The 25,076-nt window shown below is 42.4% G+C and overlaps 2 protein-coding genes and 1 long non-coding RNA gene across 10 annotated transcripts; 2 read left to right on the top strand and 1 right to left on the bottom strand.

The window, feature by feature from the left end:
• The first annotated feature begins 504 nt into the window (after positions 1-504).
• LOC143181481 (uncharacterized) lies at positions 505-1,333 on the top strand. The gene is made up of 2 exons (XR_013002281.1): positions 505-741; positions 1,307-1,333. It is a non-coding gene; the product is annotated as an uncharacterized LOC143181481 (long non-coding RNA).
• Rh50 (Rhesus blood group-associated glycoprotein Rh50) lies at positions 1,295-21,349 on the top strand. 7 transcript variants are annotated; one of them, XM_076381876.1, is made up of 12 exons: positions 2,568-2,658; positions 4,011-4,208; positions 5,027-5,159; positions 6,139-6,210; positions 14,175-14,361; positions 15,724-15,874; positions 16,319-16,466; positions 17,805-18,023; positions 18,102-18,184; positions 19,876-20,019; positions 20,756-20,921; positions 20,986-21,349. In XM_076381876.1, exons 2-12 carry the CDS (start codon positions 4,200-4,202, stop codon positions 21,138-21,140), a joined length of 1,467 nt encoding a protein of 488 aa, XP_076237991.1. In that variant the 5' UTR covers positions 2,568-2,658; positions 4,011-4,199; the 3' UTR covers positions 21,141-21,349. The 7 variants fall into 7 exon arrangements, with proteins under 7 accessions (XP_076237996.1, XP_076237991.1, XP_076237995.1 ...); XM_076381880.1 differs by having other exon boundaries at positions 14,184-14,361; XM_076381879.1 differs by having other exon boundaries at positions 2,573-2,658; positions 4,059-4,208.
• A 74-nt stretch (positions 21,350-21,423) lies between these two features.
• Positions 21,424-24,744, bottom strand: Srpralpha (signal recognition particle receptor alpha). 2 transcript variants are annotated; one of them, XM_076381874.1, is made up of 8 exons: positions 24,530-24,744; positions 23,968-24,337; positions 23,601-23,642; positions 23,316-23,457; positions 23,120-23,258; positions 22,514-23,046; positions 22,031-22,445; positions 21,424-21,905 (listed from the first exon to the last, which is right to left on the bottom strand). In XM_076381874.1, exons 1-8 carry the CDS (start codon positions 24,644-24,646, stop codon positions 21,780-21,782), a joined length of 1,884 nt encoding a protein of 627 aa, XP_076237989.1. In that variant the 5' UTR covers positions 24,647-24,744; the 3' UTR covers positions 21,424-21,779. The 2 variants fall into 2 exon arrangements, with proteins under 2 accessions (XP_076237989.1, XP_076237990.1); XM_076381875.1 differs by lacking the exon at positions 23,601-23,642.
• Between the last annotated feature and the right edge of the window lie 332 nt (positions 24,745-25,076).

A 25,076-nucleotide genomic window follows, 5' to 3' on the forward strand; every position in this document is an offset into this window, starting at 1 on the left:
GCGAGCGAAAAAGAAAAGTCTGAAAGGAGGAGCGTAACTGTTCTAATCCTTTTTTACATAGTTTTCTGCTCTTTTCGACCGCGGTTCGTTTCTCGTCACGAGTATTCGTGCACGAAACAACCGCGGGGACAGCGTTCCTTCGTTTTTTATCTTTTCGTAACGATCATACAGATAGCTTCTAAATTCCAGGGACGTCGAAACGCGATCGTATACGGTTCTCTGTTCACGTGTTGCGCGCATGTATACTCATCGTTTTACGAGAACACCAGGTTTACGATCATTATTTAAGCTACGATTGTAAGTACGCTACGGATAAGTTAAGGTTTCATAAAACTACTTATGGATTTACTGTCAAGCTGTAATATGTATTATATGTTCTTTTGTAAGATCTAACAATAATAAATAAATCGTCGAGGAAAAGGAGCTGAAGTTTTCCCTGGAAGAGGAGAGGCGATTGATTGAAGAGTGATTCGACTTTCTGAATGTGTGCTTGTGGAGTGATTGAGTTTCATTGCAGCAAAAATGGTAAGAATTAGAATTCTTCGCGGGTTTTTAAAGAATAATTACTTTTTTCTTTTTTTTTTCCGCGATACACGATCCAAAAATACCTTCTATTTGCCTTGCACTTATCGACGAGAACAAGTGTCCAACATCGATGCCTCTGAAAACAGCGGAGCAAATTGGTAACAGTAAAATCACTACTGAAAGGGAACGACCTGTTTGCTGAATACATTCCCGAAGGTAAATATGGAAATATTTGTCCATGAATTAAGTACACCTAAAAGTGGAGTTTCCATGGTTATTTGTAAAGCAATTGCGAAATAGCTTCTGAAATTTTTATTTTCCCCAATGTTCAGATTTAAACCTTCCTTTTCTAGAAAGCACCTAATTTTGGAGAGAATAGAAAAGTTCTAGTAGAAATAAATCGGGAGGATACTGGAGTAATTTAATTTTGGAATCTCTTGCTCTGCCAAGTACTATTTTATTTGCTACTCTGACTGCAGAGAGATCAGTGCCCTCTGAAATTCGACTCGCCAACTTCATAAAGAGAAATACACAACATTTTCAACCTATTTATTCCACAGCCAGACTCTTTCTTCGGTCTCCAGTGAGCATAATAATATACGTATACAATGAGACTAGTCTGTCTAGTTGATTCTAATTCTACTGTAAATCGATCGCGTGTCATCTGTCGGCATTGAGCATTTATTTGCGCCGCGAGTTCTGCTTCGTCTGTCTTCGGGGGCACAGTCTGGGGACCTCCGTCGCCGCGTTCACTCTGAAAGCTTTCGTAAATATTTTTTAGTTGCCGTGGAAAAACGATTAACTCGAGTTCCGACGAAGAACAGTTTTGCTCTTTTCGTCAAGAATTTGGCAGAATTTGCAAGAATTCGGCAGAAAATATCTAGAGGATCGGCTTAGCGCGAATTCGAAGGAAAAGTTGCTGATATGACGGCATAAATTACGACGCGAGGTGGTCGAGTTCCATCGAGGCTTTTCTGGAGAGACGCGGTAAGCTCCCCGTGAAATGTGTTCCTGTAAGTAGCTCATAAATATAATAAATATCTCCATCGACGATCGTCGGTACGTACCTCGGCGAATTTATGAAACGATATCGATCACGATCGCCTGTTTTCCGGCTAATCGGCCACGTTGAAACGCCGCCGAACTTTACGGTCGCTCTCACCGATCGCGCTCGTGAAAACGTTACCGTTTTTAATGGTGCACGTTTTCAGCAACACGCGCTTAATACTTGGCCAGAATTTATTGAGTAAAATGGACCCGTTTTAAACGGAAACATTTCATGGAAGAAGAATTCTGTAAAAATATCCAGGGCTTGTCAAATTTCCCTGCAGAAAATTTACCCACGCGTTATTCATTCCTCCTGTCGTTAATTAAACGGAGGGAATCGACGTACAGTGGGGATACATTAAATCGAATTTGTAAATAGAGTCCAATTAGCGCGAATTCCACTGCCTGTAATCCAACATAATTTGTAGGCGACGTTTCGAGTGTTGATGCTTCTGGAAATCTAGTTTCACTTCAATTTCAAAAAGTTGATATACAGGGGGACTCAAACCGAGGGTTCGAATAGAAAAGGCGCGTTCTGTTTGATTGCAAGTCCTTGAAGACTAAAATCTTCCGCCATTGCTGCAGCTAGGTCCTCCGAGGAAGAAGCACTCTCCTCGTCGCGAAATTAAAAATTCCATCTTCCTCAAAGCCGATTGTCTCAAGCCACCGTCCCTCGTCCACGCCATTTTCCAGGCACTCGTTGACCTTCTCGTCGTCATTGTCGTCATGGTCATTAGCGTCCAGAGGCGCGCTGGACACAATAAATCCTCATTCCCTGGCGGCCTACTTTCAATTAGCCTGGCTAATTGTCGACGGCTGAGACGGTTTCGTGTTTCATTTTAAAAAATCCGCGCGCCGTGGGATCCTCCAGAGCGCGCCTATTTCTGGAAAACTCGAGGACGCGATCTCATGGAATTATGTAAAAATGCCAATTGTTGCTAATTCATGGAGTTTATATAGACCACGATAGCAACATCGTGGAAACTCGCAGTGCAGCTGAGCCTCGGGACGCGTGGCTGAACGATCGTTCGAAAACCGAGAGTGAATAGAGAATTCTGAGAGTGCTCGAGTCTTGCAACTTTCGAGGTTCGCTGAGGGACCGCATAGTTGCTAATAGATGTTCCAACAAGTGGCAGAAAGGGATGAGAATTGTGTGGATTTAGAGGGTGAAGCCTGCCCAAAAATCAGTGTCTCCAAAGAGCAGCCCCCAGGGTGGAAAGAAAGCAGTGAGTCTGAAACTTAAACGAGTTCGTGACTGGGCCTGCGATGCGGCGCTAAAAGGAAGGGAAATTCGGTTTCTGGTCAAGGAAATATTTGATCGAGCCAATATTGAACGTGGCAGATTGATTTTCGTGCAATCTTCGTCGCGAGAGGGCGTCACTCGTTTATTATTCGAAGCAGTCGAGCTCATCGTTATTCCGAAAAAAGGAGACGCTCTCTCTAAGATAAATCGCATAATTTATGAAAGCAGTTTCCGTATAATCCCCTGCAGTGTCTACAGCCGTGATTCGCCTCTGTTTCCATCGAAAAGCTATTCCGCCAGGCGAGCCCTTCCGACTGGAAATAATTGCGCGGCTCGCAATCAACCCGCTTTTTATGCGGGCCAAGAGGGAATAAAAAAAGGAATCGCTGTGTTTTTAACGTATAAATACCGAGAAGCGCACTCTGAATTTTTCTTCTGCATTTTTCGGTAGATACGCCATGGCTTGTTCTTCTCGTTGCATCCTTTCTTTAAGCTGGATCGTTCCTCTGTACGCGATCGAGACTTAGATAGCTCTTTACCTGGGAGAATCAAGGCGGAATAATTTTATTTTTAGTTACTCCAGAGCTTCAACTTCCAGTATTTTGTATACTCTGTTTCTCTTATTGACGAGTTCTTCATAAAGTATTCTCTGTGAGAGCTTCCTGCACGAAAATATCTTCCACGACTTTGTTATTCCGTATGTAGTTGCGCAAACAATGCTCGGAGGAGCTCGTTCTTATTTTTAATGCACATGACGGTCGCGTGACGCGGTCCTCCTTGAATCAGCGGAGAAGAGTCTTGATCGATATGGCCACAACAGCTGCAAATTGATCCTCAATGCGTCAGGCCATTGACGTATTTGTTTCTTGTCTAGCAGTGGGAATTATTCTATAAAAAGAGTTGCAGAAAATAGACATGCTAAAAAAATTGATAAAAAATCAGGCCCCCTTTCTGTCACTGTTAAAACATCTGCTTACCAACTCACAATTCCCTAGTCACCGTTTAGCACTTCGCCTGGCACAAAATTCACGAGCAGTGTCAATTAGAATCGTCAGAAAATATGCACGAAAGTGAAGAATCACTGCGCTAGAATTGTCAATGAGCGTGGCAGGCAAAGTGATAGGTCCCTCTGACTTGCACCGAGTCCATCGCTGATCATTGCCCCCCTTCATTCGTTGTCATCGTCCAAATTAAGGGACCCTCTGAGAACCGAGTTGCTCGTCGACGCGACTGGATTTCGCAGCGGTGGCACGGGATCGAGAAACGATAAAAACGCGACGTGTCGCGGCGAGTGTACGCGCTTGTGCGAGCATGTGAGATGATCGACAGCCAGTGAGGAGGAGCGAGCATTTCGGGTCGACCAAATAAGGGTATCCAGATCAAGATGGGAAAGGTATTGCATCAACGATACTTCAGCAACGTCAAACTTCTGCTCGCTGTTGGATCTCGCGTGAGGGGAAAACGAATCGAAAAATGGTGGAACGAAGCTTCTCCACCATGGTTCCAACTGACTACCTGACTGAAATTCATTTTAGTGGAGCCCTCGCGTTTATTTTAATCGGCTCGAAATGAAAAAGAGACACCGCTTGTATTAATAGAAAAATCGCGAGTTTTGATGAAACACGAAAAAGCTTTAGCAAACACTTTGACAATTGCAAACAAGTGGAGCTCTCATTATTCCCGAAGCATTTATTTGTAATACGATTTTCGGGTACTTTATATTGAATAGCTTTCATTGTATACGGTTAATTGATTCCAGTGTTATTAAATGAGAGTCGCAGGCTGCAGCGTTTTCACTCACTGACACATGATCGCTCTATCGACAGGTGAAAAACGGAAACTCGTTGGAAATGACATGACCGAGAATGTCGCAACTGGAATTTCAGCTTTAACGTCATACGATCTCATTAAATTCGAATCGCCTCTCTATAGGTCGGTGGACCGCGCGGTCGCGATTTGCCTTACAAATATTATCTCTATAAGCGATTAATAGATTACCGAACCTTCGTTTGGGGACGATCTTCAATTAGAGCTTGAGCCACGAGCGACTACACTGGGGACTTTGGAATATTCTCATGAGGGAAATGTTGCAACGCAAATATAGAATTTAGTGACACGTTTAAAAACAGAGGTTTCGATTTATTAATAGAAATGTGAGGCAATATTAAAGATATTTATTTTCGCTATTTTGTGTCTCTCTTCCACGAACAGGGAATGTTCTCCACAAGTCAAAAGCAGCAAGTATGCCTGCTCTTCTTCGTCCAAGTCGTCCTAATTGTGCTAATGGGAGCGCTGATGACATACGGTCCAGAGGCGAACGTTAATTTGCTGAAAAATCGCACAGGTCAGTATCCATTCTCATACGCTGAACTGTGTAATATCGTAACTTATCAGAGAACGTAGAGCATCCTCTCTTATCGTCGGTCACTGTTTGCTAGACATCGTTTCGAAAATTGTGAGCATGCATTCCATATTAATTTTTGACAATTCCCGTTAGGCAGGACAAACCGTTTCCATAATAACGAAAAAAAATCGTACCCAAACTTTTCACCAACAAAATCACTCCAGCAGTAAAAATTACTTCGAGGGGGCTTCAACTTTTCCCTGATTTTTCAGTCAATAGTTCGTATGTACTAGATGTTCCTGAAGTAACTGCTGCAATTTTCAAATATTTAAATTTTCGAACTTTTAAATTTTGAAATATTTAAATTTACGAACTTTCAAATTTTTAAATATTCAAATATTCAAATTTTCAAATTTTCAAATATTCAAATATTCAAATTTTCAAATATTCAAATATTCAAATATTCAAATTTTCAAATTTCAAATATTTAAATTCTCGAGCTTTCATATTTTCAAATATTCAAATTTTCGAGCCTTAAAATTTTCAAATACATACCTTTACTGTTTATTCCTATGGCCTAAATAGAATCATTAATTAATGGACTTAAGTGAAGTAAATCAGCGGCGGTAGAGAAACAATAATTCCTTTCCCTTGTCCTTTTAACTTATCCTCCCGCGAGTTACAGTAAAATTGCTGCGTCTTACGTCCCAATAAAAAAAGAAAGAGGGATCCGCTTACGTTCCACTTTAGTTCGCCGAGTTGTACTCCGAAGGGTCCCCTTCGAGCTTTTACTGTTTGTACTTGAACAAAGACTTACGAGCGGGCAAGCATCGGGAGAGGGCTTTCATTTCGAAGTCAAAGGAGGAACGTAACGGGTAAAAAAGAGGAGGCTGCCGCGGTCTCCCACGACAGGTTCACTAGAATTCATAAAATTTTCCCGCGTGTCACGTGCCGTATGACGGAGTAATTAAACTTTTAGGGAGCCACGGCAAGGAGCACGTCAAGGAGCACGTCAAGGAGCTCGAGGATGACTCGTTACGAATTTATCCGAGTGAGTAAATCGAATTACTTAATTCCGTATTTATATTCGTCCCGCGAGAAATTAGTTCTTCAGACTCTCTATCTCGCTGGCTCGAGAAAAAACGAAACAAAGCTCGAGTCCCGTTTCAGGGACTCTGATCTGTCCTGATCGTGAGCTGCGGGATGAACTTTGTACCGAAAGTGAAAGGAGAATTATTCTTCATTAAAAAACGAGTCGAACAGATGGAGTGAAGTCCTTTTCTGAGCGCCTTTCTTTTAGAGATAAATGGCTTTCAAGATTTGACATTGGAAGTGGACACAGTAGTCGTGGCAAGTTATGGACAGACAGCGCACAGTAGAGAGTAAAATACTTGTAATATGAAAATTTAGTGCACTGTTTTGACTCGTTTTTTAATGGAGAATTGTGGTATTTAAACATTCTGTTATCACAAAATCATAATCTAAAAGGGACTTACCTCTACTTGCATTTATATGGTGACTAACATCGAAAATCAGCAAAATGAAGCATCTTTTGCTTAATAATAAATACACTGCAGTGGACTTTTCCGCGAGATTCATTAATTAAAATTACTTTGACCTTCTAAACCAGGAGGATTATTCAACATAGGGGCGTATAATCCATGCATGTGCTCCTACTATTTACTTTGTCGCTTTCAGAACGCGAATAACGTGGCGCTAATGCCATGGTTAATGTTGAAGTTAGTGAATAATTAGAGATAATCTTAGAAATGATAATAGAAAATTCTTCGATTTCTTAGTTGAAGGAATTGGAATTATTTTTCTAAGTCTCAGAAATTCGAGACACCCCGTAGAAAAGCTTCCGCTATAATTTCAAAAAATGACCGAGCAATTACAAGCAGTGAAAAAAAGAACAGGAGCGTGAAAAACAGCAGACACGTGGCTCCAGGAGCATTTCTCAGCCATCTGAATATGGCCCGTAATTTTTATCTGCAAAATATCAAACGTAGTCATTAAATCCCGCTGCACGCCATCTTCCCCCGTGTCGTTTCCATCTGGCCATTAAAGTTTTACGTTCACCCAGCAACACGATCGTGAATGCTTTCATCGTGTACACTCCCGCAGTACCTCTCGCATTTCTTCATTACCTTTATGTCTGCGTTATCTATTCAAGATCTACGAGAGATCCACTCAGAAACAATTATTCCCAGGAAATTTTTCGAACAGTTACTCCGTCGATCAAAGTACCTTTCATCTTTGGCAGCAAACATTTATTCCGTGAAAAGAGAGGGAAGAGAACGTCTTCTTTTTCCTTTAGAATCGAATTCATTAGAATTCGCCTGTTCGACAAACATGCTCGTTGCGATGCTCTCGAGGAGGCGAGGAGGGAAAGGGAGTCGCTAACCTGCTGGCCTGACCTCTTGCTCTTTAAAAGCGACGACACTGATCTTTATCGGGTATTCAAAAGAGCTCCCCCCACCCAGGCCTGGCTGCTTCGAGATGCAAAAGCTTGTCGATCCCTGACACTCTGGATCGAGTATCGTGTGAGTTACGAGATCGGATTCCAATAAACGGCGAGAGCTGCAGGAACTATAGGAACGTCGGTTACCTGCAGCTTCCTTTCCGACGAGGATTGCCTGTTAAACGGATTCAGGATGCATTAGGTGAGCGCCAGAGCTCTGTTCGTTTAAATACTTGACATATCACTGAAAACTCCCGCCGTCGGAGACGACTTTCCTACGTCTTTCTGTCTACTTTGCGATTCGTTTGAGGATGAACTCCTCCTCTTTACGGCGCTAGACAGTCTGTAGCCCGTTTTCGGTCGTCCTGGGGCTTTGCTGACTCTGGACCTATAACAGTCATTGACGAGTTCTAATCTTCGCTGAAGCAAATCGGTAGATATTTCAGAGAAAAGAAATTCAATCGGTGAGTTGAAGAATAAAAGCTACAGTTTTATATTCTTTATGGAAATTTTTATCAAACTTATCAGGTACACTTCGCAGTAAAATTCAAATATCTCTGGTTTTGGACTGAAAATTTGTCGATCTTTCAACTACCGTAACTTCGCGAAAAATAATCGCAGCGAGATCTACCTAGGCTCATTCTAAAAGGGAAAGCCTCTACTTTTTCATCCCTGAATTGAATTTTCCGAAGTGCTTTTTAATACTCGAATGCAGGGCAAGAGAGACAAGGCAGTTCCTTCGCGAATCTTTTCCAAATTCAGACGACTGTCACGGACTTAAAAAATTTTTTTCGGGACTAGTTTTGCAGTGGATGTCAAGCTCAAAGCTTCTCCTTTTAAAAGAGACTTTAGCGAATGATCCACGATTTTTTTTCGCTGAGTTATAGCTGTCTGAATGAAGAATGAACCATCAACTGCAGAATCACCTTCTGATCCAGAGACCGAAAAAGTTATCAATCTTTGAAGTGCTGTAACTTTTTCAAAAAAAATCGCAGCGAGGTCAGCTTGGTCTCATTTGAAAGGGTAAAGCTCCTACTTTAATGTTCCTGAGTTGAACTTGGCCAAGAAAAATTTTCCACTTCACGGTACGCAAAGAAAAAGAGGGTCGTTTTTCTCAAAATATTTCTCGACTTCAAACTTCTCTCAGGACCTTGATAAATTTTTTTCTCGATCTTTTCTAAAGGAAGATTGAACTTGGAACACTTCCCTTTCGAATGAGACCAGAACGAGCGCTCTGCGATTTTTTTTCGCTGAATTATCACTATCTGAATGAAGAATGAGCCTTTAACCTCGGAATCACCCACTAGTCCAGAACCCAAAAAAGTAGTCAATTTTTGAGCTGCTGTATCTCCGTCAAAAAAAATCGCTGGGAGGTGAGCCTGGTCTCATTCTAAAGGGTAAAGCCTCTACTTTAACATTCCTGAGTTGAACTTGATCGAAAAAAATTCTTTACTCCAGGACCCTTCGAGAAATAGAGGGTAGTTTTTCCCCGAATGTTTCCCAACTTCGGACGACTGTCAGGTACTCGATGAATTTTTTTCCCGACATTTTTTAGATTGATATTAAAGCTGAGACCTTTCCCTGTTGAATGAGACCACGGCGAATGCTCTGCGATTTTTTTTCGCCGAGATATCAAGATCTGAGTGAAAAGTGAGCCTGCAGGCTCTGAACCAGGCAATGCTCCAGAGCTCGAAAAAGTAGTCAATCTTTGAGCTGCTGTATCTCCGTCAAAAAAAATCGTAGCGAGGTCAGCCTGGTCTCATTCTAAAGGGCAAAGCCTCTACTTTAACATCCTTTGATTAAACTTCTCCGAAAAAATTTTCCTACTTCACGACAGGCGAAAAAAGAGAGTATAGTTTTTCTGCGAAGTGTACCTAATTTTTCTGTTCTCCCCTCACGAAGTTGCTTCACTAATCAACGTTTCGCGGCAGTGTTAATAAACACTCTGCTCTATAGGAGCTCATAGCCCACCATACACGATCTGAAAGAGGTAGAAAACGATCGCAGCGTCCATACAGCTTCACCCCAAAACGTTTAAAGCAGATGGCTAGAGTCAGGTGAGAGGAGCTTTCACGGGGGTGGAAAAGTCACCCTCGGGTGCCAGTTGCCGGTAATTCCGCGGGGCTCCTATTCCACGCGTTCTGAAGGAGCCTGGAGAGGAAGGAGGGATGACGAGCGGCAGCCTATCGCACGCGATCGTGCTCCTCTTTATCGAGGGCTTCCTCCTCTGTGGTTTTTTGGCCACGTTCGATTACGGCCCCGAGGCGGACGCTAGTAACAGGCAGAACAGCTTTTCGCCTCATCTAAATGGAAAACCGAGTTCTTTGCCGGGCACGTACACACGTAAGTCCCTCTCGCTCTTTTTCACCGCCCCCACCTCGTCCCCCTTTTTCTCCTTATCCGTCTTCCTCGGCTCCGTTTCTTCCGCCCCTTCTTCTTCAACTGTCTCGTTTGTCTGTCGCGTATACGGGGTGCTCCTGGATTTAACGAACGAACTTTGTCGGAGTCGAGGCTCCCCGAGTGGGGGGAAAAAAACTTGCTGGGAATTGGGGGTGCGTGGCTGCTTCGTGCTTCAGATTGGGGAGGAGTTAATTGAGTTTATCAGGGAAGTTAAAAATTAGGGTGGGACGCGGTTTACAGGTTAACACTTGCTTCCATTCACAGCCTCGTGGGATTATTATCAAATCAGTAGAATAAGTCTAGAGTCAGACACAATCAAGTACCACACAGTAGAAGACCAAGACTAGAGTCATAGAGAGCCGAGACAGTAGAACATGTCTAGGGTCGGACAGGACTAAGTCAGTAGAATAATCTAAAGTCAGACACATCCAATTCAGTAGAATAAGTCTAAAGTCAGACAGAGCCAGGGCAGTAGAGTATTCCTTAATTAATTCAGCTTGAACCTGTCAGTTCTCCTCGCAGTTAACGATAGCTTAGAGTCCAAAACGCTGGTTTCGTTCCTTAATCCGAAAGCACCCCTCACTCTAGAGGACGCAAGGGGGTTTCTACCCCCGAGGCGAAGGATCGCGAAAGAGAATACAAGAAGGGGCAGGCGCTCCAGAAAGGATAACGACAGACGCGTGCGTAATATTCCGAGAAACTCGTGTACCTATATAACGATGCAAAGAGGCGTCGTCGGAGGGCTTAACTTCGCCGTGGAGTCTCCCTCGGATAAAGTACGTATATTAACGTCGCGCCACTACACCAGAAACCTCTTTGTGAGATGCAGGCCAGCATTGTGTTTCGGGGAATCGTATTGCTGAGCGTCGGGCCCTGCTGCATGCGCTCTCCGCTATGATTACCTTCTCTATTACAGAATTGGTTGCCTGCCTGCTCGACAATTGGCGAGCCTGAGTAGCTGCTATTTTTACAAACGCGAATCCCCACAGAAGAAACTTAGATTCCTGCTGAATTTGTATACTGGACCACGGTTTCTTCAGAAATTTTCCTCCTCGACTCCTTGCCTACATTTTTCAATTTAGAAACTCGATAACCAGGGAGCGAGCATAAACTGGAGGGCAAATGTTATTCATAAGCATTTATTAAGCGAGTTTGAAGCATGAACGCGATAACAGCGTGGTTATACGTGATATTAGACGCATAAGCGAGGCAGCAGTGTCTTGCGAATTTAGTCCACGCGAGAGATGAACATGTGGTCAACACTTTAACCAGCTGAATCTGAATTTCAAAGTGATACTTTGTGTAGATTATAAAAGCCAGCTCCTGGGGGGCCAGGCGAGCGTAATTGGTAAGGTAATCTCGTTGCTCTTCAAAGATTATAAATTTCATCGCGCTGGTCCCCACGCGCGCTGCGTGTTTTCTTATGGAAATCGCTTTTCACCCGGCGTGGACGAAATTTCCTTCGCGCGGAGATACAACGGTTAGCATGAAAATAGTGAAAGAAAAAAGGAATTTGCACAACACGCTGTGTCTCCTCTTTAAATCGCGACCAGGACAACCTCTTTCCCTTATTTATTTATTTATTCCCCGCTGCGCGAGAAAAATTCTTTAGCGAAGAAGCCTGAAAATATTCAGCGTCTTGTATTACCTGTCATATGATTTACACAAATTTTCTGCCTCGAATTTTTTAGTCCCCAGCTTCGTTTCCTCGGAAGAAGCTTGTAAATTTGGTAGTTTGTGTAATGGAAGAAGTAGAAATTTATGTTTCGAGTGGGAAAGCAGCTCTGTGACAAAACGCGCAGGAATTTGGCGTCTCGCGAAAGAAACTTTCACACCGCAAATCCGAGGCTGGGTCAACGTTGATACAATGTATGCGGATCCTAGCCCCGAGTTTCGCGAACTTACGCCGTGGATTATACTTTGGTATAAATTTTGACAAGCGTGTCTTAAAAGAATCAAAAAATAGCCCGAGAGTTTAGGAAACTCTAATGAAGCGCCCTGGCTTCGTAAACACGTAAAAACTTAGCGAAAAATATTTTTTAAACCATTTCTGTAATCACAGAGGACGTTTTAAAAAGGCTCGAAAATTTTCAGATAAACCACCCATTGATGTTTAGTGGGGCAATTGGAGGAATAATTCAATGAAATCGTCGCGATGCCAATTATGTTCGGAAATAGGCTAATGCATTAATATCGTTCTCGCCCCCACCCAGGCGCCATGGACCACCAAAAATTTCTGTTTGATGGTCGCGAACGAGGTAAAAAACGAAGGAAAAAGGGGTAAAAAAGGGAAATGGCTCTCTCGATTCTCCCGTCGTTGCTGCCTCTCCCGTATAAAAGTCACGGCAGGGACAGCAATGCCTCAAGTGATAAATAGATTACCTAGACGCGTCTCGAATAATTTCAAGCGGAACACCAGTTTTCCAGCGTAAATGCATAGCCAGGATAGATCTTCTTTTCTCTTTCATTTGTGTTCTACCGTGAAATATTTTTTCAATGACCACAGAATGGATCTTCATTCCGTGCCCCCTGATTTATCGTTCCTAAAGTGAGGTTTCTTCCCGCGACAGAAATACAGCGCGCGTATTTAGCCAGGCGATATTAAATTTCGATTTTCTTAATCTTCGTTTCCTGATATATTACATTTTCTATATTCCTGCATCGCTGCGCGGCTCAACGCGAGACGTATCGAAGAAAAGCTTTCCCCGTGATGAAATGTGGTCTCGACCTACTTAAATTTCGACTCAGCTCCTCGATCATCGGTTATCCGCATATAAATTGCAGCAGTGACAGCGGAGGCGCAATACTTCTGATAAATAAATAGATCACCCCCAGAGACAACGCGTCACCTTTGATCTTCGTCTAGTTTCTAGGGAAATCGTGGAGCAGCTTCTCCAATCGAGAGAAAAATTTTCCTCAATCGAACATTACAGGCAGAATTTCCTTGGAAAATAAAAAAAATCTGAAGACAGTAAAACCTCGATACTTGCACGCATATTGAGCTTGAATACCTGCAGTTTCGAGGCTCTACTGTCTTCTTATTAATGACACCAGGAGGATTTTATTCAAAATTTCGGTGCAATCACAACCAACATTTTGCATAAACGGCGCCTGGTATCAGCAAGATTTTCCCGGTTATTATGCATTCACGCGTGAATCGCTGAATGCAAGCGGCGACACTTTGTGATGGATGAGCCACGGGCGAAGCGCGAATCATCTGTTTCGAACCGGCCTGTGACCTAAGACCAGCCATCTCTCAATGATTTACGGACATATTTTATACAGCCACGAGTGTCTGCTCTTAATCCGACTCCTTCGCTACATTGATTTATTTATGCCTCGTTTCGAGAGGACCCAGCAAATATTCAGCAGTTAATCGATTTCCTTTTGGACAAAGGCTTTCGTGCAGACCTCTTCAAGTTTTTCACAGAAACTGTTTTCCAGCTGAGAGCTAATGTGACCCAAGTGTCCTCTTGTTATTCTTCGAGAGACCCAAGAAACAGAAAATACCCATTTCTTGACACAGTATTTAAAGTAGCTTAATTTTACTAGATCCTGTAAAAAGCTCAATATCGAAAAAAATAGACTCACGTTATTCTGGCTCTCAAATACAGAATCATTCTAAGATTATCTCTATTCACTTCCTGAGACACTTAACATCTCAAGCCTCCAGCTATTGGCTAATTTACTAAACATTAAAATTTCCTTCCGAGGTCCACTAAAAAGGTCAGTTTTTCCCTAAAAAGCGTGAGAAAAAAGAAGCAGTTCCGCTTTGCCCCACACAGCGTTCTTATTAAACCGTTCCGTGCACGCGGGCGCGCGAGCGGGAGGGCAAACAGATTGCACCAGGGCGTGAATTATTCTGGCGGCAGGAATGGGGAATGTCTCGCGCATAAGTCTGCGGTTATCTTCGAATCGGTCAGTAGAAACAACGTCCTTCCTCTCCTGCGAACGCTGGTCGCCGCGTAATTGCGGCGATCAATTAACGCGCGATTAACAGCACTCGAAGAGCAGGCGAGCCAGCAGGCGAGCCAGCAGGCGAGCAAACAAGGGGCGCGCGCTCATTAACCGCACGCGAGCTGAAGCATGCGCCTACAAAAAGGTATTTCTGTTTTTCCCTCCGCCTTCCTTCCGCCGACACTAACACGGCTCAGTGTATCAAGATGTCCACGTGATGATATGGATCGGCTTCGGCTTCCTCATGACGTTCCTGAGGAGATATGGCCAGAGCGCCATCGGGCTCACGTTCCTCGTCGGGGCGATTTTGGTCCAGGTCGCCATGATCTGCGAAGGGGTGATGGAGATGAAGAAGGAGAGCAAGGCCTTATTGTCCTTGAGAAGGTTGGTGGAGTTTTTCAGGTTCAATTATTATAGGAGATCAGGGAATAAATTTCGGATTTATAATCGTGGAAATGGGTGCGTGGATTTATGGCGAGGGGAGTATTTTCTGGGTGGAAAGCAATTACTCTTCCTGTTAATTAATTATATCACTGCATTTACAATGAGATTTGCCTGAGCCTGTGGAAACGCGCTGGCTGGATTTCTTTTAAATTAACGCGAAATTAGAAACGTAAGGACGCTAATTAAAGCATACAACATTCAGGTAAAAAGTGAATTAACGCTGCACCTTTACTTGTAGCGTATCTTTGAGGCCCAATTAGGAAATGTTGAATTAGCGTACTCTCCATAAGTACTCGCTGAAGAAACCTTTTTTGAGGAATGATTTTGAGAGCCAGTGGAAAGAAACGGCATTTTCGCGACGTCTAACAAGCGACTTTAAACGCACGTGAATGCTGCAACGCGAGAATCACCGATGTCGAAAACAGGGACGTTACAGGGACGAGGGCGACGCGTGTATCGGAAAGGAATAAATTCGTGCAGCTTCGGTAATATACACATCAGGTCCCGATTGGCTGAAAAGTCCGAAAATATTTTTGCAAGATCCCTTGCAAAATGCATTCGAGGCGAACGTCCCGTTGAATACCAAAGCCAGTTTGTAGGATTGTGTTTGGCCGCGTGCATGAATAGTTAATAAGCCGGAAAACGCGCTGGTTCTTCGTTTTCCGGGACCCTCGTCTGACTAGAGAAATTCTAATTTCCCTTGCAGTGAAATAGAACGACAGTTTAATCGAATTGCACTTTACAAACTCTGCTACTTGAAATATCTTACGCTACTCAGAAATAAAAACTATCGTCTATTTCATGTGTCTGATATAGTACTCATTCTACTACTGAGGTGTGTTAATCAGATCAGGAACAGGAAAATCAGTAGAATAAGTCCTCAGTCAGACACAGAAAAGTGAAGAAACAAGATTCCAAGTCGGACGCACTTTAGGCAGTAGCCAAATGTGATTAAACGAAATTAATATAGATTATTTGCATGTCGAAGATACACAATTCCATCTACCAATATCACTAATTTACATTACGTTTATCGCTGAAAGTTATCACAGGCAGTAGAGTAAATAAGTCGCATCAACAGACCGCCAGTACCATCAAAACGGTCTCTTCCTGTTCGATCAATAAATTCACATGAATGTTATGCATACTGATTCCCAGTTTTGACTCCCTGCTTGCACGACTAATAGCGCAGCAGCAGGGATTCAGCAGGCCTCGCGTCCCACAGGTCTCTTCTTCGCCCTTTTTCGACCATAAATCCATTCGCCAATGACGAAAGTATCGATCATCGACTTGCACTTCCAGCCTCCTCAGCGCGGACGTTGCGGTGGCCACGCCGCTAATATCCATGGGAGCTCTGCTTGGTAAGACGACCTACATACAGCTCGTGTTCATGGGGATCCTGGAGCTGATCATGTTCACCGTGAACAAGTACGTGGGCGAGCACATACTGATGGTGAGTTTACAGTTTCGACCGCGGAGCACACCCTGTCGTCGATTTTCGCGGCGAAAACGCGATCTACTCTGAAAGGTGATCGGGGGTGGCGGGGGTGGGGTGTTTATGGGATACGCTGGAACTTTTACTGGCGGCCCGTGTTATCGCTGGAAGTTTGAGGCTGCTGAAAAATATTCTGGCGGATGGACGATACACGGGTGATTTTAAAAATTGACATAGACGTATTTGTGAAGTTTATGACGGCGAAGGGTAGGCTTGAGCGATGGGGAAAGTTTTCGAAGGGAAGATCACCGCTGTGGTCGTACCAAAGAGATACAATTATCTTGTCCACTGTCAGAGGAAAGGGAAGTTTGTTTTACAGTCTGTCTTCTCCGCGAATCGATCGACAGGGGTGGACTTTTGGTCTTGATAATTGAAATGAAAAATTTATTCGTATTTTGATAGGCTGTCGACGCTGGTGACAGCATGTTTGTTCATGCTTTTGGAGCTTACTTTGGCCTGGCTGTCAGCTTCGTGTTTGGGGTGAAGGAGAAGCCTAAGGAGCACCACCTGGAAGGACCTTCTTACAACTCAGATATCTTTGCAATGATTGGTCTGTTCATTAACCATTTTTTAATTGTTTCAAGAAAATATTGTGGTTCTGTGCTTGCTATAGTGATCAGTCAAATTGTCTATCTTTGAACTCCTGTAACTTTGTCAAAAAAAATCGCAGAGACGTGAGCCTGGTCTCATTTTAAAGAGGAAAGCCTCTTCATTAACATCCCTCAGTTAAACTTAGCCGAGAAAAAGTTTCCACTATGCGGTATGCTGAGAAAGAGAGAGTTGTTTACCTCCAAATATTTTCCAAACTCAGACTACTCTCAGGGACTTGATAAATTTTTTTCTCGACCTTTTTTAAAGAAAGATTGAAGATGGAACCCTCCCCTGTCGAATGAGACCATGGCGAGTGCACTGCGATTTTTTTTCGCCGAGATATCGAGCTCTGAATGAAAAGTGAGCCTCTAGCCATGGAATCGCCCATTGATCCAGAGCCCAAAGAAGTAGTCAATCTTTGAGCTACTGCATCTCCGTCAAAAAAAATCGCAGCGAGGTCAGCCTTATCTCATTCGACAGGGGAGAGTTCCAACTTTAATATGCATTCAAAAAATGTGGGGAAAAAAATTCATCAGGCTCCTGACAATCGTCCGAAGTTGAAAAATATTTGGGGGAGAAAGTACGCTCTCCTTCTGGGCACGTCGTGGAATTGGAAATTTTTTTCGGTTAAGTTCAACTCAGGGATGTAAAAGTGGAGGCTTTTCCCCTTAGAATGAAACCAGGCTGACCTCACTGCGATTTTTTTTGACGGAAATATAGCAGCTCAAAGTTTGACTACTTTTTCGGGTTGTGGATCACTGCGTAATTCAGAGGCTCTAGGCTCACTTTTCATTCAGACCTCGATATCTCGGCGAAAAAAAATCGTAGAGCACTCGCCATGGTCTCATTCGACAGGGGAGGGATTCAGCTTTAATATCTACCCAGAAAAGATTGCAGAAAAAATTCATTGAGTGTCTGGCAGTCCCCCGAAGTCGAGAAACATTCGCAGAAAAACTACCTTCTATTTCTCGGCGGGTCGTGGAGTGCACAATTTTTTTCGACCAAGTTCAACTCAGGAGTGTTAAAGTAGAGGCTTTTCCCTTTCGAATGAGTCCAGGTTCATCCACCTATGATTTTTTTTGACTGAGTTACAGCAGCTCAAAGATCGATAATTTTTCGACTCAAAGTTACAGCAAAATGTATCTATTTTCTGAGCTCATAATATTTTCATGACTATCGGTATGAAATATTCCCTAAGAGCATCGATATCTCGTTGATTTTCCAAGCACAAACGACAATAACTTGAGAAAACGAGCATCCCTGTTTGAAGAGGAAACCAATGGTTTGCTTACGACAGGGACCGTGTTCCTCTGGCTCTTCTGGCCCTCTTTCAACAGCGCTGCCCTCAAAGGAGACGACCAACAGAGGGCCATTATAAACACCCTTCTGTCTATCTCTGCCAGTTGCGTGATCGCTTTCGCGACGTCTGCACTGGTCTCCAAGGACAGCAAATTCAACATGGTGCACATCCAGAACTCGACGCTGGCTGGCGGCGTGGCCATCGGCACCGCGGCAGGTACAACGCCATGATAATTAATTAATTGCTTTGGTTTACACGCGAACACTAACAAGGAAATATTTTCTGTATAAACAGGAATGATGTGCGAGCCAGTGGGCGCACTAGTAGTGGGCTCACTTGCAGGAGTGCTCAGCGTCCTGGGATACAAGTACCTCACGGTAATTAATTCTTCTATTTCAAAAGCCACTTTTCAAAGCAGACTAGATAACAGCCCAGGTACCTTACACATTAAACTCTCAAACCTCCCTCCAATCTACATTAAACCTCCCTTAAAGTCCACGAAGCCTCCCTCATAAAGACACCTCGAAGAACTTCGCGAATAACTCCGCGACCTCCAGTACATCCTTATCAGGATCCCCAGCCGTATTGACTCAGCGGAGGACAACCATCGCTAGAGAACTTTTTCGTCGGAAGTTCTTTTAATCATCTCCGATTCATTCACGTCCACCTCGCCCCCAGCGCGGTAATTTCATATTCTTTATGTACTTTGTTCTTCCCTCTTCGCTCGGTCCTCGCCCCTGCCGAAGACGTATGGATCAAATGCAGATGAAACGCATTAATCAGAGATTCGCTATTAAGACAGAAGGCTGTCCTGGCAATTTGCGCGACGCAGCCACGGCTGGCTGGTTCCTTCGCGAGCGCTGGAGCCCCAAGAGGCACTCGTAGTATCGTTAAAAAAGAATTCCGCGGCCTGGGCAAATAGATTCTCGAACAAAAGCGCCCAGGAGAGGCGTCGTTTCGTTCGAGTGGCGAGCAGTAAAGTAAGAGAAACTGCTCGGTTGAGGGGAGGAGAGGAGGCAAAGCTGGACGAAGCTGTTGACGCTTATCGAAGCCGCGTTTAGCGGGATAAACCGTTTCGGAACCACTTTCCCACCCCTCCAGTTTTCTTCGTTTTTTCTCCTCCGCCCTTTTGTGCTCTCGATCGGCCATCGCTATTCGATGACGTCGAAGAAAAATGCGATTGCTAATACAGCCTTCCGCGAGCGGAATTCTGCGCGGCAGAATTCTGAGGGGCGAGCGTCGCTAGGACGTTAGCCCTTCAAGAGGCATTCTATTATACTTTCAAATGGCCCACGAAATCGAATCTTTTTTTCTCTTTATGTTTGCTTCGAGTTTGCCAGAGATTTTTACAGAATCTGCCTGGCTGTTTTTACTTCCGAGCAGTCAGAACGCGAGCTCTTGTCATGGGGATTCACGTGAAGGGAGCAAAATTCTATGGTAAAAATAACGAAAAATAAACACGGTTATTGAACGTAAAAAAGTAGAATATTTTCGCGACCGAAATGATAACGTAGGTGTAATCATATTTTATGGGTGGGAGTCGACGCAATCGCGAGAAAAAAATAGAAAAAAATTGTTTCGACTCTGCGCATCATCCACTTAGATTTTCCTGTTTTGTTATCTTTCGCTTGTGTTTAATGTTCACGTAGATCTACGGTTTTCCATGGCACATTCACTGTAAAACATAACAGTAAATACAGCCGTATCTAAAAAGCGCGTGGCGAAAACTTGTATGAAAATTTAAAGCAGATAGCAATCGTAAAATGTGGATATATCGTTATTGCTATTATCAGTAATTATTCAAGTTTAGTGGGGAACATATTTTCGGAGAATATAATGTGCAATCCTTCCCTCGTTTCACTGAATAGTCTGACAATTTTGTTATCACCAAGTCCAAAACGTTCTCACGATTTAGGTTCAGAGTAGGTTTCATCCCTCCCCCTGCACCTTCACCTCATCCTCAGGCATTTTGTTTGCACCCTGTATAATGGTTCGAGCATTTCATCAGAGTCTACGCAGCCCTTCGAAAAGAAACTTCCCTAACTCCCTACTCTGATCTCTGTTCCAGCCACTGATACAAAAACGCCTCCGTATCCACGACACCTGCGGGGTCCACAATCTCCACGGGATGCCTGGTGTTCTCGGCGGCGTATTCGGCGCCCTGATGGCGGGCCTGGCCACGGAAGACTCCTACGATTACTCCCTTTACGAGGTTCGCAACTTGGCCCCCAGTCCCTTGCCCTCTTCCTTACAAGAATTAATCGCTCGACTGTTCGGGTAATTAACTTCGCGGGATACTTCGCTAAGTATGCGACTGGTCGTGAGTTTCTAACTAAGCTGAATGGCGGGGAAGTTGCGCGTCTACAGGTACAAAAACCAGCAATTGCTTAATCTATTAACCATGAAACGAACGTTCCGCTTGGCGTCCACAAGAAACTCATGACCGCTGTTCTCTGCGCTCCGCTGTCGATGCCCTTTTTCTTGGCCACTCGAGCGAGGCCCATCGAGCGCCGAAATCAGAGCCTGAAATTCCGAGCTAAGGTAAATGTCCCAGTACCAGAACGCTAACGTTAATTTTGTCCAATTTTAGGCTTCAGTCCTAATGTATCAAGTAGCCTAAATAAAAATAAAAACTAGCGTCATAAAAGAATATCCACAGTTTCTGAAACCTCATAGTTGAAATGTCAGGACATACAGTTTTAGGTTGATTACTTACTGGGAGATTTGACATCTTAAGCAATTAGGCATTGGTACGTTTACCTTAAGTGGCCCTCGGATTACGTCCCGTTACAGGCACTTGCCTCGGTTATGCTAGAGCTCTGTGGCCGCAATTAGTTGACTTTGAAACTGCTAATAGTAATCGTGCCGCGAGATGATTGGGGGAAATCGGAGAGAGGACAGGAGCTAACTACCCTGGTGTTAATAATACCATTAATATTTCCTATTAGATCTTCCCCGCCAGAGCGCCGAGCTCTGAAGCCAGGCTGGCTGAGATGAGGGACAATTATGGAATATCGCCTGGGAGCAACAGGACAGCGGGACAGCAGGCGGGGTACCAATTATTGGCACTTGTCATTACATTAGGAATTGCTATCGTTTCGGGATTAATAACTGGTAACAGGTCCAATTGGATATTGGTGGCTTGTTGGTGCAAATAAACGAGTCTGTTCTTTTTCAGGCCTGATAATGCGCTTGTCGATTTGTGGCTCGATTTCTGAAGAGCAGAAGTTCGATGACGATCCCCATTGGGAACTGGAGGAAGAGTCCTCGCAGGAGTCGAGAAACAAAGAAGGGAATGGATGTGGTGATCAGTTGCCAATGGGACATATTTGAAGCGACGAGTCCTCGTTATCTATTCAGACTTCGCGTTTCAGGAGTCTTAGCGTTAACACTAGGCATTTTATAATATTTGTTAAGAGTCTGAACGTATATTTTTGAACGCAACAATGTCTTAGTAAGAGGAATATTTGATAAGACGAGTATTCAACAGGTAGCTAGAAAGGCAAGTCAGAAATCAATAATAAAGAAAGTGAGATATTCGAGTTGCTTCGAAAACCTGGCTATTGAATTTCGTGTAGAAAATAAAAGACACAAGGCATGGAACGAACGTACAACATTTTCAATTACATATTTTTATATTTTTTAGAAAACTTTCTATAAATTTATACAATAAATAATTTATAACATAAACAGATTCGATGCAATATGCTCGAGTGTTTCGTGAAAATTGCACAATTAGCATTTACCGGATCGTTTGATGTCAATTAAGAACACGTTTCTTGTATCGCGAGGACATCAAGAAAAATAGATCTTTCGACATGATAATATATATTATTCTTTCTAAATTTTTGTATATAATCGTAATAATAATGATAATAAGACTTCGTTCCCTGAATTTGTCAATAACAATTCATGAAATATTCTCAATTTTTCACATGATAAGTTCAATGGCGCCTCCAATCGAATCAACAATTATTTCATCAGAGCGTGTACGACGGCTTTCGCGTTTAATGACTTCAAGTCAGTGTATGTCTGTCCTGTTCCAACAAAAACGATAGGTTGTCCGGTAATGTACGTCATAGAAATAGCTGCACCCACCTAGAAAAGTATTCAAAGTGTTCAAATGTTCAAATTTTCAAATATTCAAATTTTCAAATGTTTAAATTTTCAAATGTTCGAATTTTCAAATATTCAAATGTTCAAATATTTAAATTTGTACTTACCTTATCATCGATCGTATCAAATTTGGTCAACACGATACCATCAATGATATGAGGATTACTGGATTGGCTGTGATCAGCCAATGCTTGATTGAATTTCACTAACTGATCAACAGCTTCGTTCCCAACAAGAGCTTCGCCGACGAAAAGTACTAAGTCAGGCTCGTTCACTTTGATCAGTTTAGCCAAGGCTCTCATCAATGGTTCGTTATCTTGCATTCTACCAGCGGTGTCTACCAGAACTATATCGAACTTTGAGTCTTTAGCAAACCGAATCGCTTCCATCGCTATGCCAGCTGCGTCTTTTCCGTATCCCTTCTCGTACAACTGAACCATAGATAGATTTCCATGTTTCTCTGGTGGGTGAAGAGCATTCAAGTGACGCATATGAGTCCTCAGCTGCTCGACTGCACCAGCTCTGGAATAAAATAGAGTTCGTGATTAAGCTTACGCATTTATTATCTGAGCAGAAGTAAAATAAATTACCTAAAGGTATCACAAGCAGCTATCAACACGCGGAAGTTATTTTCAATGAGCCAGAAACAGATTTTCGCCAAGTTCGTTGATTTTCCCACACCATTAACGCCGCAGAAGGTCATGACGTAAGGCCTATTGTGCTTTTTAGCTTCCATCGCGTCTCTCAGAATATCCACGCGTCTTTTCGGCGACAGTATTTGCACCAACGCATCTGTCAAAGTTGACTTGACAGTATTCGTCACGCTGTCGAACGTCCCGAGTACCTTTCCCTCGAGCTTCACGCCGACAGAATCGCACAGTTTTTGAGCAATGTCCGCAGCGACGTTCTTTGCAATCAGGTGATCTTTTAGCTTGTCCAAAACTGGAGCCATGTCCTCGTGCTTTAAGCTTTTATTACCAACCAGACTCTTGAACATTGAAAACATACTGCTGCTCTTTTTTTGTACTTGTGGCTTGGAATTTTCGATTTCCTCGTCAGACTCTTCCTCAGAGTCGCTTTCGACTTCTAAGTCACGAATACTACCTTTCATCTGACCCACTAGCTAAAATGGACATTAAATAGTTATTAAAAAATAACAAAGTAGATTAATTAGCGATTAAGAATTAAGAATTTACTGTTGTATCAGCTGCCACGAAGTCACCACTTTCTTCAGGCTTGTCTTTGGTGCGTTCTAAGTTAGCAAGGTCCTTAGTGGTCCCACCTAATTCCCAGACACGTGGCTTTTTACCAGCCTTCTCGGGTTTAGGACTTTTCCTGGAATATTTTTATTATTTTAAACACCGTGTACTTTTTCGCTTTTACTATACTCACTGTTTATCAACTTTCTTCTTCTGAATATTCATTTTCTGAACCAATTTCATACGATTTGCAATTAGTATCTCTTCGTCTATTTCTCCATTATGATTTGTTTGATTAATTGGTAGATCCTGTTTTGGGATCTCTTGAATTTTCACTAGAAGGTCAAACATGGAAGTTAGTAATTAGAAATTCTTTAGAGATTTTTAGGTATGAATTGTGTAATGTTAATATTATTAATTCGAAAGCGTAATTTCTCAAGCATACAATATGGTATATGCAAAGTTCAAGATCACTTACTTTGATCATCTTTATTAGTATTAATTCCCTTCTTCTTTTTACCTAGAAGCGAAGAATAAGATTCCCATTTCCTGTTAGTGATACCCACATTGGAAAGGACATATTACTACCTAAATGAAAATTGCTTGTGATTCTATATTAAGTCCTACACAAAGTTCCACAACAGCTTATAATACTTAACACTCAGAAATAAATAAAACCATTTGTAAATCACAAAGTCCCCCAACAGAAAAATAATTTGAGAAACAGACACAGCTATAGTTGGCGAAATAAAATAATTAAGAGTATTGTGAGCTAATGAAAAGTAAGGTGCTCGAAATAAAATAATAGTGCAGCTTAATAATACCTTCATACATGCATAACATACCCTGTTTTTTATTATCTTTATCATCCTTTCTCTCAATCATACTAGCAACAGTCTTTTTTGATTTCTGACTTTCATCAAAGGTACGCATTTGTTTAGGTATCTTAGCCTGAGTCCTTGCCCATTGTTCAGCCACAGCAAGTACTTGCTCGTAATTGTTTTGAAAATCAAAATTAGAAAACCAATGAGCCCTTTCCAATTCATTTTTAAATCTATCTCTAAACTCCAAATGGATATCATTTAAAAACTTATCTATGTAAGATAACTGTAGTATTTTCTGGTATGCAACTACGAATACTAATTCAAATTCATTGTCAAGCTTATACTGTAAGCGTAAGGAATCATATTCAAATGTGTGATTCCCTGTACGTTCCTGCAAGCAAAAATATCAAAATGATTACCACAATAAATATTAATTAGGAGTGTTTGTATAAGAAATAGAAGTGTATTTCTTATGGAAACTCAAGGAGATTGCATTTTTGTTAAATGTGCTCTATTAGCAATGGCATTCCAGATGGAAACACTGGAGTAAAAAAAATAAAAAGCCTTGACAGTAATCACGTACTTGCAATATGACACTTCGTATCAATGCATTAACGCTGGGCGCAAATATTTGCGAAGTGCTTTGGAAACACCAGAGCACGATACCACCTTTGCTAAATATAGTAAATAAGTCCAGCATGATTACACGATTTCGTATGAATAACAAAATGTTTTTTAAGTTCAGTATTATAATCTAACCTACTAGTGATCGTGCAATTTGACTTCTGTACACGTCAGATACTGCTAAAACCGCAGAATCAGAATCATCAGATACGCATATGTGCAACCACGAGAGAGATTTAAGGCGAGAACGCATTGCAGCGATGCACTACAATAGTTTAATTGTCATAACAAAGTGCAAAGTATTATGAAATGACCATAACAATTGTCTGCTAAATGAAGAGAGTGAAAGTGAATGATAATAGGCATATACTAATCATTGTTATAAGAGACTTAAAATTATTAGTGCACCTTCACTCTCAGAAACCCTGAATAATTTATTTATACATTTGCATCTTGCAATTAATTAATCTAGAATCCTTATAGATGTTCTACAGTTTATTATGCAG

Source organism: Calliopsis andreniformis, chromosome 7 (genome assembly GCF_051401765.1).
Source record: "Calliopsis andreniformis isolate RMS-2024a chromosome 7, iyCalAndr_principal, whole genome shotgun sequence".
NCBI lineage: Eukaryota > Metazoa > Arthropoda > Insecta > Hymenoptera > Andrenidae > Calliopsis > Calliopsis andreniformis.

Coding starts and splice junctions, on each gene's coding strand:
- Srpralpha (XM_076381874.1), bottom strand. CDS start 24,646: ATGCTGGACTTATTTACTATATTTAGCAAAGGTGGTATCGTGCTCTGG. Junction 24,338..24,529: donor TACGAAGTGTCATATTGCAA/GTACGTGATTAC, acceptor TTTTGCTTGCAG/GAACGTACAGGGAATCACAC. Junction 23,643..23,967: donor TAAAGATAATAAAAAACAGG/GTATGTTATGCA, acceptor CTTCGCTTCTAG/GTAAAAAGAAGAAGGGAATT.
- Rh50 (XM_076381876.1), top strand. Junction 5,160..6,138: donor TTTGCTGAAAAATCGCACAG/GTCAGTATCCAT, acceptor TTAAACTTTTAG/GGAGCCACGGCAAGGAGCAC. Junction 20,922..20,985: donor CGTTTCGGGATTAATAACTG/GTAACAGGTCCA, acceptor GTTCTTTTTCAG/GCCTGATAATGCGCTTGTCG.